Consider the following 11,958-nt stretch of genomic DNA (forward strand, 5'->3'; position numbering starts at 1 on the left):
TTCTTTGTATATGCAAGATATCAGTCTTTTGTCAGATACATGGTTTCCAAAAATGTTTTCCCATTGAGTTGGCTGCCTCTTTACCTTTTTGAGAAATTCCTTTGAGGTGCAGAAACTTCTAAACTTGAGGAGTTCCCATTTATCTATTTTCTCTTTTGTTGCTTGTGCTTTGGGTGTAAAGTCTAGGAAGTGGCCGCCTAATACAAGGTCTTGAAGATGTTTTCCTACATTATCTTCTAGGAGTTTTATGGTACTTTCTTTTATATTGAGATCTTTGGTCCATTTTGAGTTAATTTTTGTGTAGGGGGTGAGGTAGGGGTCCTCGTTCATTCTTTTGGATATGGATATCCAACTCTCCCAGCCCCATTGTTTGAAAAGACCATTATGGCTCAGTTCAGTGACTTTGGGGGCCTTATCAAAGATCAGTCGGCCATAGATCTGAGGGTCTATCTCTGAATTCTCAATTCGATTCCATTGATCTATATGTCTATCTTTGTGCCAGTACCATGCTGTTTTGGCGACTGTGGCTTTATAATAAGCTTCAAAGTCAGGGAGTGTAAGTCCTCCCACTTCGTTTTTCTTTTTTAGAGTGTCTTTAGCAATTCGAGGCATCTTCCCTTTCCAAATAAATTTGATAATTAGCTTTTCCAAGTCTGCAAAGTAGGTTGTTGGAATTTTGATTGGGATTGCATTGAATCTGTAGATGAGTTTGGGTAGAATTGACATCTTGATGACATTTAGCCTTCCTATCCATGAACATGGAATATTTTTCCATCTTTTAAGGTCCCCTTCTATTTCTTTTAGTAGAGTTATGTAGTTTTCTTTGTATAGCTCTTTTACATCTTTCGTTAAGTTTATTCCTAGATACTTGATTTTTTTAGTTGCTATTGAAAATGGTCTTTTTCTTGAGTGTCTCTTCGGTTTGGTCATTTCTAGCATATAGAAACATTACTGACTTGTGTGCATTAATCTTGTATCCTGCTACTTTGCTAAATTTGTTTATTAGCTCTAGTAGCTGTATCATCAATTTCTCAGGGTTTTCCAGATATAAGATCATATCATCTGCAAACAATCACAGTTTTACTTCTTCCTTTCCAATTTGTATGCCTTTTATTTCTTTGTCTTGCCAGATTGCCCTGGCTAGCACTTCTACCACAATGTTGAATAACAGTGGTGAAAGCGGGCATCCTTGTCTTGTTCCTGATCTTAGGGGAAGGCTTTCAGTCTCTCACCATTGAGTACTATGCTGGCTGTGGATTTTTCATATATGCTCTTTATCATATTGAGGAAGTTTCCTTCAATTCCTACCTTTTGAAGTGTTTTTATCAAAAAGGGATGTTGAATTTTGTCAAATGCTTTTTCAGCATCTATTGAGATGATCATTTGATCTTTCCCTTTTGATTTGTTAATGTGTTGTAATACATTGATTGATTTTCTTATGTTGAACCATCCTTACATGCCTGGAATGAACCCCACTTGGTCATGGTGTATGATTTTTTTAATGTGTCTTTGGATTCGATTTGCAAGTATTTTGTTGAGGATTTTTGCATCTATATTCATTAGGGAGATTGGCCGGTAGTTTTCCTTTTTTGTAGCATCTTTGCCTGGTTTTCGTATTAGATTGATGTTAGCTTCATAAAATGAGTTAGGTAGTGTTCCATTTTTTTCAATGTTTTGAAAGAGTTTGTGTAAGATTGGTGTCAGTTCTTTCTGGAAAGTTTGGTAGAATTCCCCTGTGAAGCCATCTGGCCCTGGGCATTTATTTGTGGGAAGATTTTTGATGACTGATTGGATCTCTTTGCTTGTGATGGGTTGGTTGAGGTCTTCTATTTCTTCTCTGGTCAGTCTAGGTTGTTCATATGTTTCCAGGAAATTGTCCATTTCCTCTACATTATCCAGTTTGTTGCCATACAGTTGTTCATAGTATGCTCTTATAATTTTTTTTAATTTCTTCAGGATCTGCAGTTATGTCACCTTTTTCATTCATTATTTTGTTTATATGGGTTTTCTCTCTTTTTGATTTTGTCAGTCTAGCTAGGGGCTTGTCAATCTTGTTGATCTTCTCAAAGAACCAACTTTTGGTGATATTTATCCTCTCTATTTTTTTTTGTTCTCTATGTCATTTATTTCTGCTTTAATCCTTGTTATTTCTTTTCTTCTACTTGGTTTAGGATTGGTTTGCTGTTCATTTTCTAGCTTCTTCAGTTGATCCATTAGATCTTTCATTTTGGCTCTTTCTTCCTTTTTAATATATGCGTTTAGTGCTATAAATTTCCCCCTTAGCACTGCTTTTGCTGCATCCCATAGGTTTTGGTATGTTGTGTTCTCATTTTCATTCGTCTCTATATATTTAGCAATTTCTCTTGCTATTTCTTCTTTAATCCACTGATTGTTTAGGAGTGTGTTGTTTAACCTCCAGGTATTTATGAATTTTCTAAGTCTCTGATGGTTATTGACTTCTAATTGTATTCCATTGTGGTCAGAGAATGTGCTTTGAATAATTTCAATCTTTTTAAATTTATTGAGGCTTGTTTTATGTCCCAGCATATGATCTATTCTGGAGAAAGTTCCGTGAGCACTAGAAAAGTATGTGTATCTTGGTGATTTGGGATGTAATGTCCTGTATATGTCTGTTAAATCTAATTCATTTATCAGATTGTTTAGGTTTTCAATTTCCTTATTGGTCTTCTGTCTGGTTGATCTATCTATAGGAGAGAGTGATGTGTTGAAGTCTCCCACAATTATTGTGGAAACATCAATTGCTTCCTTTAGTTTTGCCAGTATTTCTCTCATGTATTTTGTGGCACCTTAATTGGGTGCATAGACATTTATGATTGTTATTTCTTCTTGTTGAATTGCCCCTTTTATTAGTATGTAGTGGCCTTCTTTGTCTCTGAAAACATCCCTGCATTTAAAGTCTATTTTATCTGAGATTAATATTGCTACACCTGCTTTCTTTTGGCTGTAGCTTGCATGAAATATTTTTTTCCATCCTTTCACTTTCAGTTTCTTTGTGTCCCTGTGTCTAAGATGAGTCTCTTGTATGCAACATATTGATGGTTCATTTTTTTGGATCCATTCTGCGAATCTATATCTTTTAATTGGGGAGTTTAATCCATTTACATTCAACGTTATAACCGTGAAGGCATTTCTTGAATCGGCCATCTTATCCTTTGGTTTATGTTTGCCATATTTTTCCCTCTCTCTATTAATATCCTTTATTGTACCCATACCGAATCTCTTTAGTACTGAACCTTTCTCCAAGTCTCTCTGTCCTGTCTTTGTTTCTCTGTCTGTAGGGCTCCCTTGAGTATCTCCAGTAGGGCAGGTCTCTTGTTAGCAAATTCTCTCAGCATTTGTTTGTCTGTGAAAAATTTAAGCTCTCCCTCAAATTTGAAGGAGAGCTTTGCTGGATAAAGTATTCTTGGCTGGAAATTTTTCTCACTCAGAATTTTAAATATATCGTGCCACTGCCTTCTCACCTCCATGGTGGCTGCTGAGTAGTCACTACTTAGTCTTATGCTGTTTCCTTTGTATGTGGTGAATTGCTTTTCTCTTGCTGCTTTCAGAACTTGCTCCTTCTCTTCTGTGTTTGACAGTGTGATCAGTATATGTCTCAGAGTGGGTTTATTTGGATTTATTCTATTTGGAGTTCGCTGAGCATTTATGATTTGTGTATTTATGTTGTTTAGAAGATTTGGGAAGTTTTCCCCAACAATTTCTTTGAATACTCTTCCTAGACCTTTACCCTTTTCTTCCCCTTCTGGGACACCAATGAGTCTTATATTTGGACGTTTCATATTATCTATCATATCCCTGAGGTCCATTTCGATTTTTTCAATTTTTTTCCCCATTCTTTCTTTTATGCTTTCATTTTCCCTTCTGTCATCTTCCAGGTCACTGATTCGTTGTTCAACTTCCTCTAGTCTTGTACTATGAGTGTCCAGAATCTTTTTAATTTGGTCAACAGTTTCTTTAATTTCCATAAGATCATCCATTTTTTTATTTAGTCTTGCAATGTCTTCTTTATGCTCTTCTAGAGTCTTCTTCATTTCCTTTATATCCCGTACTATGGTCTCATTGTTCATCTTTAGTTCTTTGAGTAGCTGCTCTAGGTGCTGTGTCTCTTCTGGTATTTTGATTTGGGTGCTTGGGCTTGGGTTATCCATGTCGTCTGGTTTTTTCATATCCTTTATAATTTTCTGTTGTTTTTGGCCTCATGGCATTTGCTGAACTTGATAGGGTTCTTTTAGGGTTTGTAGACCTATTGAAGTCCTTATCTCTAATTTATCAGATCTACAGCTTCGTGGAGTACACTTTCTCTAACTAACCAGCAGGTGGCGTCCACGAGCCACCTGTTCTCCACAAGCCAGTTCTCCCCTGCTTAGCCTTTTTGGTGAGTGGGGGAGTGAGTCTTGTGGGGCCCAATTGGTGTACCAAGCTTGCGTGTGTAGTTGGTGTTGCCTGCCCTGTATGTGGGGCGTGTTTCTGGGCAGTTGGGGAGGGGTGGTGGCCCTAACAATCAAATCTCCCTGGTGATCCTAGAGTTTTAAAGCTGCTGCAATAGTCTAATCCTTCAGTTCGGTCCTGCCACAGTTTGTCTCTGCCACTGACCCACAAGTCCTTGGTATTGGCGTATGGCTTCTGAGACTTGCACGTGGGCCCCTCTTCCAGGCTGTGCACCCCGGGTCCTCTGTTGAGGGATGACTGTGCTATGTCACAGGTGAGTGCCGTCCCCCCAGGGCAGTTCTGGGCTGCTGGGCTGTGTAGGGAGGCTCCCAGTCTGCTGAAATGATGGCTGAATGGGGCTTTGTTTATTCACACTGCTCCACCTTCCCAACTCTGGGACAATCAGCTGAGGTTGCAGGGAAGGCTAATGTCCACGCCCAGTTTTGTGGTGTGTGCCTGTTATTTGAAGCATTTCCGTCACGCTGGGTTGTCTGGGGCAGCTCTGGGCTATGGGGCTGGCGATGGGCAGGAGTGTTTCCTGTCCACCAGGATGGTGGCTGTGAGCGGACACCCCCCTTTTCTTGGGAAGTTGTGGTGTTTAGTGAATTTTCTCAGCCACTGGATTATTGCCTTTTGTCTCAGAGCTCTCTTAGTTCTGCTCTTGACTTGACGTGCCCAAATTGAAAGTCTTTGAAGCTTTCTGTATTGGGCTTCTTAGAGTAATTGTTTTACAAAAAGAAAAAAGGATTAAAAAAAAAAAAAGGGCCCTCCTCAGAGATCTAATGGGTTATTGAAATGCTAATAGACAAAGCAACCAGGGCCATTAAGGAAAGGTCCACAGGGCAGAGAGTTCAGCTTTTCTTTGGGATTTGCATATGCGCCTCAAGGCCTGAGCTCCGCCCTTCTCCTTTCTGTGTTCACCAGAACTCCAAAAATCCTCTGCTTTTATTTTGGAGTTTTTCGTGTTGTTTTTTTTTTTTTTTTCTATGCCTGTCTCCTCTCTGCTGGGCTGGCTGCTCTCAGATTCTCTGGTGTCTGGTCTCAGTCTATCTATGGTTGGAATTTGGATCAGTAGAATGAGTTTCCAATAAGGGCTGTCACTTCAATTCTCCCTTCTCCTTCCCAGAGCTGACAGCCCCTCCTCCCATGGGACTGAGCCTGGCAGGGAGGGGCCCGGGTCCCCTGGTCGCAAAAACTTACAGATTTCGCTGATCTCAGCAGTTCGACATTTTCATGAGTGTTGTATGAAGTATGCCCACAGACAGATTGCTCTGTGGTGTCCAGTCCACGCAGCTCCTAGCTTTCTACCTACTTTCCTGGAGGAGTAACTAAAACATACAGCTCACCAGTCTGCCATCTTGCCCCGCCCCTCGATATGATCTTATATATGGAAAACCCTGAGAAACTGATGACACAGCTACTTGAACTAACAAGAAAATTTGGCAATGTAGTGGGATACAAGATAAATACACATAAGCCAGTAATGTTCCTGTACACTAGAAATGACCTAACTGAAGAGACACTCAAGGAAGATTCCATTCTCAATAGCAACTAAAAATTCAAGTACCTAGGTAAACTTAACCAAGGATATAAAAGACGTATGCATAGAAAACTACATAACTTTACTAAAAGTAATAGAAAGGGACCTGAAAAGATGCAAAAAATATTCCATGTTCATGGATAAGAAGGCTAAATGTCATTAAGATGTCAATTCTACCCAAATTCATTTACAGATGCAATGCAATTCCAATAAAAATTCCAACAACCTACTTTGCAGAATTGGAAAAGCTAGGTATCAAATTTATTTGGAAGGGAAACATGCATTGAATTTTTAAAAACATTCTAAAAAAGAAAAACAAAGCAGGACTTACACTCCCTGAGTCTGAAGCTTACTATATAGCCATAGTAGTCAAAACAGAATGGTACTGGCACAAAGACTGACATATTGATCAATGGAATTGAACTGAGAATTCAGAGATAGACCCTCAGATCTACAATCAGGTGATCTTTGATAAGGCCCCCAAAGCTACTGAACTGGTACATAAAAATCTATTTAACAAATGGGGCTGGGAGAGCTGGATATCCATATCCAAAAGAATGAAAGAGGACCCCTACCATGCACCCTATGCAAAAATTAACTCAAAATGGATTACAGATGTCAATATAAAAGACACTACCATAAAACTCCAAGAAGATAGTTTAGGGAAACCTCAGGACCTTGTATTAGGAGGCCACTTCTTAGACCTTACACCCAAAGCACAAGCAACAAAAGAAAAAAATAGATAAATGGGAGGTCCTCAAAATTATAAGCTTCTGTACCTCAAAGAAATTTGTCAAAAAAGTGAAGAGCCAGCCAACTCATTGGGAAAAAATTTTGGAAACCACTTATCTGACAAAAGACTAATGTCTTGCATATATAAAGAAATCCTAGAACTCAATGACATTAGTACAGACAGCCCAATTTAAAATGGGCAAAAGATATGAAAAGACTTCTCTGAAGAGGAATTACAAATGGCTAAAAAAAAAACACGTGAAAAAATGTTCATCTTCACTAGCTATTAGGGAGATGTGAATTAAGACCACAGTGAGATATCTCACACCAAATAGAATGGCTGCCATTTAACAAACAGGAAACTACAAATGCTGGTGAGGATGTGGAGAAATTGGAACTCTTATTCATTGTTGGTGGGACTGTATAATGGTTCAGCCACTCTGGAAGACAATCTGGTGGTTCCTTAGAAAACTAGGTATAGAGTTACCCTTCAACCCAGCAACTGCACTTCTCAATATATACCTGGAAGATCTGAAAGCAGTGACATGAACAGATATCTAACAGCAATGTTCATTACAGCAATATTCACAATTGCCAAGAGATGGAAACTATCCTAATGTCCTTCAACAGGTGAGTGGATAAACAAATGTAGTGTATACACATGATGGAATACCACATGGCAGTAAGAAGGAATAAGTTCGTGAAATATATGACAACATAATGCTGAGTGAAATAAGTCAGCGCAAAAAGAGAAATATTGTATCTTACCACTAATATGAATTCTGTGAAAATGTAAAATAAACATTTTATATTGTACAATGTAAGGAACCTAGAGATAGACAGCAACTACTGAAGGGGGAACAATAATCCATTCAGAACAGATAAGTTATTGAGGGTAATCTTAATGTTTTGGGAATGCTCAGGAATGACTATGGCTTTTTTTAATTTGTTTGGGGTATGGTATGAATATGTTGGAAACAGTGTGGTTATTTTAGGTTACTTTTTTTCTTATTCCTTTGTTATTTATAGATCATTAATTTTCTTGGGGTATGGTAGGAACTTGTGGTAAGCAATGTAAAGTTATTTACTTTTTCTCATTCCTTTGTTTTGTTTTGTTTAACATTTTCTTTAAATTTTTGATAAAGTTAAAAAAATAAAGGGAATGGTTAGAAAAAAAACACAATTTGTATCTTAATTTGAAAATTGCTGAACATTCTTCCAATATGCCATTTGAGTTTGTAAAAACAGTAAATCAATTGTTAATAAAGGCAAAGTTTCAATCTCATTAATAAATTATCCAAATTCTGTGAAGGCCACTATAGTCCATGGAATATATTATTTTAGGGCAGACGCTTACACAGAGAGAAGAAACCATTGGTATCTATCTAATTGCCTCATTATCAATGCACTTAACTTTCAATATGTCATAGATTTTATCACAAAAGAATTATCCACACTTAGTAATATATAATGAATTTAGTTATAGAAAACATGCCCTTCATGAGCAGCAATTCCCCCAAAAAAAGAGTTTTGAATGGAAAATCTCAGCTTTGAATGGGAAATCCATGAATGTTGTTTGAAGCACAGAACTATGTTCTGGTACTACACCAAGGGCAGATGTGTGGACAAAACACACCAAAAACCATTTTACCAGTGTGGGTGTTCTTTGTTATAAGTCACAATTTATGTACACCTAGGCATACTTCAATTAAATGCTTTTATATTATCACAATGAATATTATCTCTTCTAATTGGGTGAAATGTAAGAAGACAACTGTGAATAAAAGAGTTGAATTCATCTTCTTTTGAAAAATTTGAGTTAAGAAAACTCATACTAAACAAAAATATACTACTAATACATTACTTTGAAAGCCTCCAATTTGAGTTGCTTTTCCCATAGAAGTAGTGAAGTTAACAAATATAATAATTAAGAAATTATAGGTGTGTTAATGAGCTGGTTGCTCAGAGATACAGAGAACTTACATTATTTTTGTTTTTCTTTCTTACATGAAGTTAACTAGCTCCCCTGGGCTCCAACTCAAAACTTTACCTCTCTTGTTAGGTTTCACTCAACCCACTGAAGTATCCACTTTGGATTTATAACTTCAGGCAAATATTTATTTATTCATTTTACCCTTCATTTCAATCCCCTTAAATATAATATAAGGTTGAGATAATCAAGGAAAGGAATGAGGAGAATGCAGATAATTTGTAAACCATAGTTAATAATGTAAAATTAGGGAAACAGGTTTTACATATCTTTGGCCATAGTTGTGTCATTCTTTTCAATATACTTCATGGAGCTCAGAGCACACTTCTAAGATAATAGTGTTAAATACATTGAGTTATAGTGATTGTCATCTGGGCATGGCTCTTATGCTATCTATTTTCAGCTGGAGATTTGACAGTTTGACTCCTTCTAGGGAAATCCATTTATCAGTAGCTGGTACAGACCAGAATATGGATAAAGGTATTTCCTAATATCAACTAGGCAAGTATGTAGATTGCTCTTCTCTTCCTAAACTTTCTTACTTCCTTTCTCAAGCACATAATTTATATTATCTGCTATCTCATGCTCTCTCACTCTCTCTAATTTTCTGCCTTATGAATCATTTAGCATGCTCACCTAATGCTTTTTTCTGTGCAAACAGGAAAGGAAGCAGTATGGAGAGTCAGTGGTTCATATGTTTGTGGAGCAGGATGTAGAAAAAATCCTTTCCATATAAGTCAGTGCAGAGATGACTCAAAAGGAGAATTGTCAGGCAGGACTAAGTGAAGGGGTGGAAAAGAAAATGGAGAGAAGATAGGGTATAATGAGTTTAATTGACTCTATGCAGCCATAATGTTCCATATGTTAATTTTTGTTCCATTGTGTTTATATAATCACATATATTACTATGCTTTATTTTTTGTTGCATTTAATTACTGACTGTGGTTTTGACAGTAATTGTGGTGTGTAAGTTATTCTGCAATTTATACAATGAGCCTTTTTATCCCAATTGAATGCAGGCTGGTGAATTTAACTCAAGAATTTTGTTATAGCAAACATAAATGGAATCATAATATGTATCCTCCATATATGAGACACAAACTCATAAGGACAATTTCATAATATACTTAAAATAGTCAAAATGCCTAATTTTGAAATAACTGGACTGTATTCTGCAAAAGCATTACAAGATGTTTAAATGTTTTATTGTTTGGTGGGTTACTTATATTCTTCTAATTAATACTGAGGTGGTGAAAAAGAGTCAAAGTAATTAAATGTGTATCATTTCATTTTTATGATATGAATAGTTTTGTTCCTTAAGGACCAGGAATGGAAAAAAATTCAATCTTTTTTTTGCTTGCTTGAAAGTTAAGCATACCATAACTTTTTAAATTTTCAGTGTATTGCAAGGGGAAATCAGATATTTCCTGTGATGTTGAGCAAGTTAGTTTGTGGTTTTTTTTGAGCCAATAATAATATTGTGATCCATCAAATATGGAAAAGTATTCTATAATATGTTGAAATAATGCATAGATGTTGGTATAATTCTCAGATTTCAATTGAAAAGTTGTCTAATTTTTCAAAAAGAGGTAAATGTATAATGCATACCCTAATTTGTAGAAATTTTACATACTTCTCTTGTGGATTGTTTTTTAATAAAATATTTGTTCAATGTCAAATAATTTTTCAATGCAATAAACATTTGGTATCAAAGCTGTAGCTCATAGGAAAGAGAATTCATTTAAACTCATAGTGTTTATGTAAAACCATTTTTGTTTTCTGTTTTCCCTAACTTAAATAGGACAATTTAAATGGCCAGAATGGGACATGAGAATTCCAGCACTATCACCGAGCTGGTCCTGGTGGGATTTTCCAATTTCCCACAGGCTGAGATTCCCCTTTTCTTTGTCTTCTCACTGGTCTACCTGGTGAATGTCTTTGGAAACACAGTTGTCATCTCTTTAGTAGTTCTTGATTTCTCTCTCCGGATACCCATGTATTACTTTCTCTGTCATCTTGCCTTTCTCAACCTGATTTTTAGCACACTTGTTGTCCCCAAGATGCTCTTTAACCTCCTGGCAATGAGGAAAGTTATATCTTACAATTTCTGCCTTGCCCAAACTTACATCACCTTATTCCTTGAGTCAACTGAGTGCTTTCTGCTTGCAGTGATGGCTGTGGATCGCTATGTGGCCATTTGGTACCCACTAAGATACCTGCACATCATGAACTCTTCTGTGTGTCTGGCACTGACCCTGGGGACCTGGACCGTTGGCTTTTTTGCCTCAGTGGTGCCACTTTACTTTGCAATGCTTCCACTTTGTGGTCCTTATATTATTGATTATCTTTTCTGTGAATTGCCTGTCATTCTTCACATCTTCTGTGGTGATACTTCCCTGCAGGAGACCATGATGGTGGTAGGAGGCAATGGAACTGTGTTATTTCCATTTCTCCTCATTATCCTCTCCTACCTTCACATACTCGTGGCAGTAATGAGAATAGACTCAACAGAGGGCAGGAAAAAAGCTTTTTCTACCTGTACTCCCCACTTGATTGTTGTGACTATATATTATGGAACTGCATTGGTCAGGTATATGAGACCCAAGTCTCTGTACTCAGCAGAGGGAGACAAATTTATCTCCTTATTCTATGTAGTCATCATTCCAATGCTGAATCCTTTCATTTACAGCCTGAGGAACAAGGAAGTGAAGGGGGCCATGCGAAGAATCATGGGGAGATTCCAAAAAGCCAACAAATCCCATAGCAGAATTTTTAAAGGTTAAAGACAATGTTCTAACATTGTGTTTACATCCAAATTATGTGAGCCTAAGATCTAACTATAATTTTGGTTTTGGTAGACTTGAAGAAGATGGTCAACACATTTAAATTTTTTTCCCAAGTGTTTCCTATTCAGGTTTGTATTCTCTGTGAATTCATATATATGGATATCAGTTTACTAAGTGATAAAATCTTGCTGCATCACCACAGTCAAATATTTTGATAACTCAGTCATGCTAATTTCATTGTCATTTCCTGTAGTCATTACCTTTGCAATACATTAACATCTATTCCTTTATTATTTTTAAAGCCCTCAAATATGCACTGGCTTATATGGGATATCAATCTGAAGATGTTTCTCTTAGCTCTTTCCAGGGGTAAAAGAATGTGAAGACAATAGAAATCTGAAATACACACACTTTTCAGAAAGAAAATATTATTGAATATACTAATAATAATGCTGTGAGGG

At 36.9% G+C, this 11,958-nt stretch overlaps 1 protein-coding gene across 1 annotated transcript; it reads left to right on the top strand.

Annotated features, from left to right (window-relative positions):
• Positions 1 to 10,531: 10,531 nt before the first annotated feature.
• Positions 10,532 to 11,494, top strand: LOC119524508 (olfactory receptor 10A7-like). The gene has a single exon (XM_037823204.1). It carries the CDS (start codon positions 10,532 to 10,534, stop codon positions 11,492 to 11,494), a length of 963 nt encoding a protein of 320 aa, XP_037679132.1.
• The last annotated feature ends 464 nt before the right edge of the window (positions 11,495 to 11,958 follow it).

The sequence above is a fragment of the Choloepus didactylus genome, assembly GCF_015220235.1.
Source record: "Choloepus didactylus isolate mChoDid1 chromosome 11 unlocalized genomic scaffold, mChoDid1.pri SUPER_11_unloc2, whole genome shotgun sequence".
NCBI lineage: Eukaryota > Metazoa > Chordata > Mammalia > Pilosa > Megalonychidae > Choloepus > Choloepus didactylus.

What these genes read in the sequence shown, in the direction of transcription:
- LOC119524508 (XM_037823204.1), top strand. Translation starts at nt 10,532, where the DNA reads ATGGGACATGAGAATTCCAGCACTATCACCGAGCTGGTCCTGGTGGGA.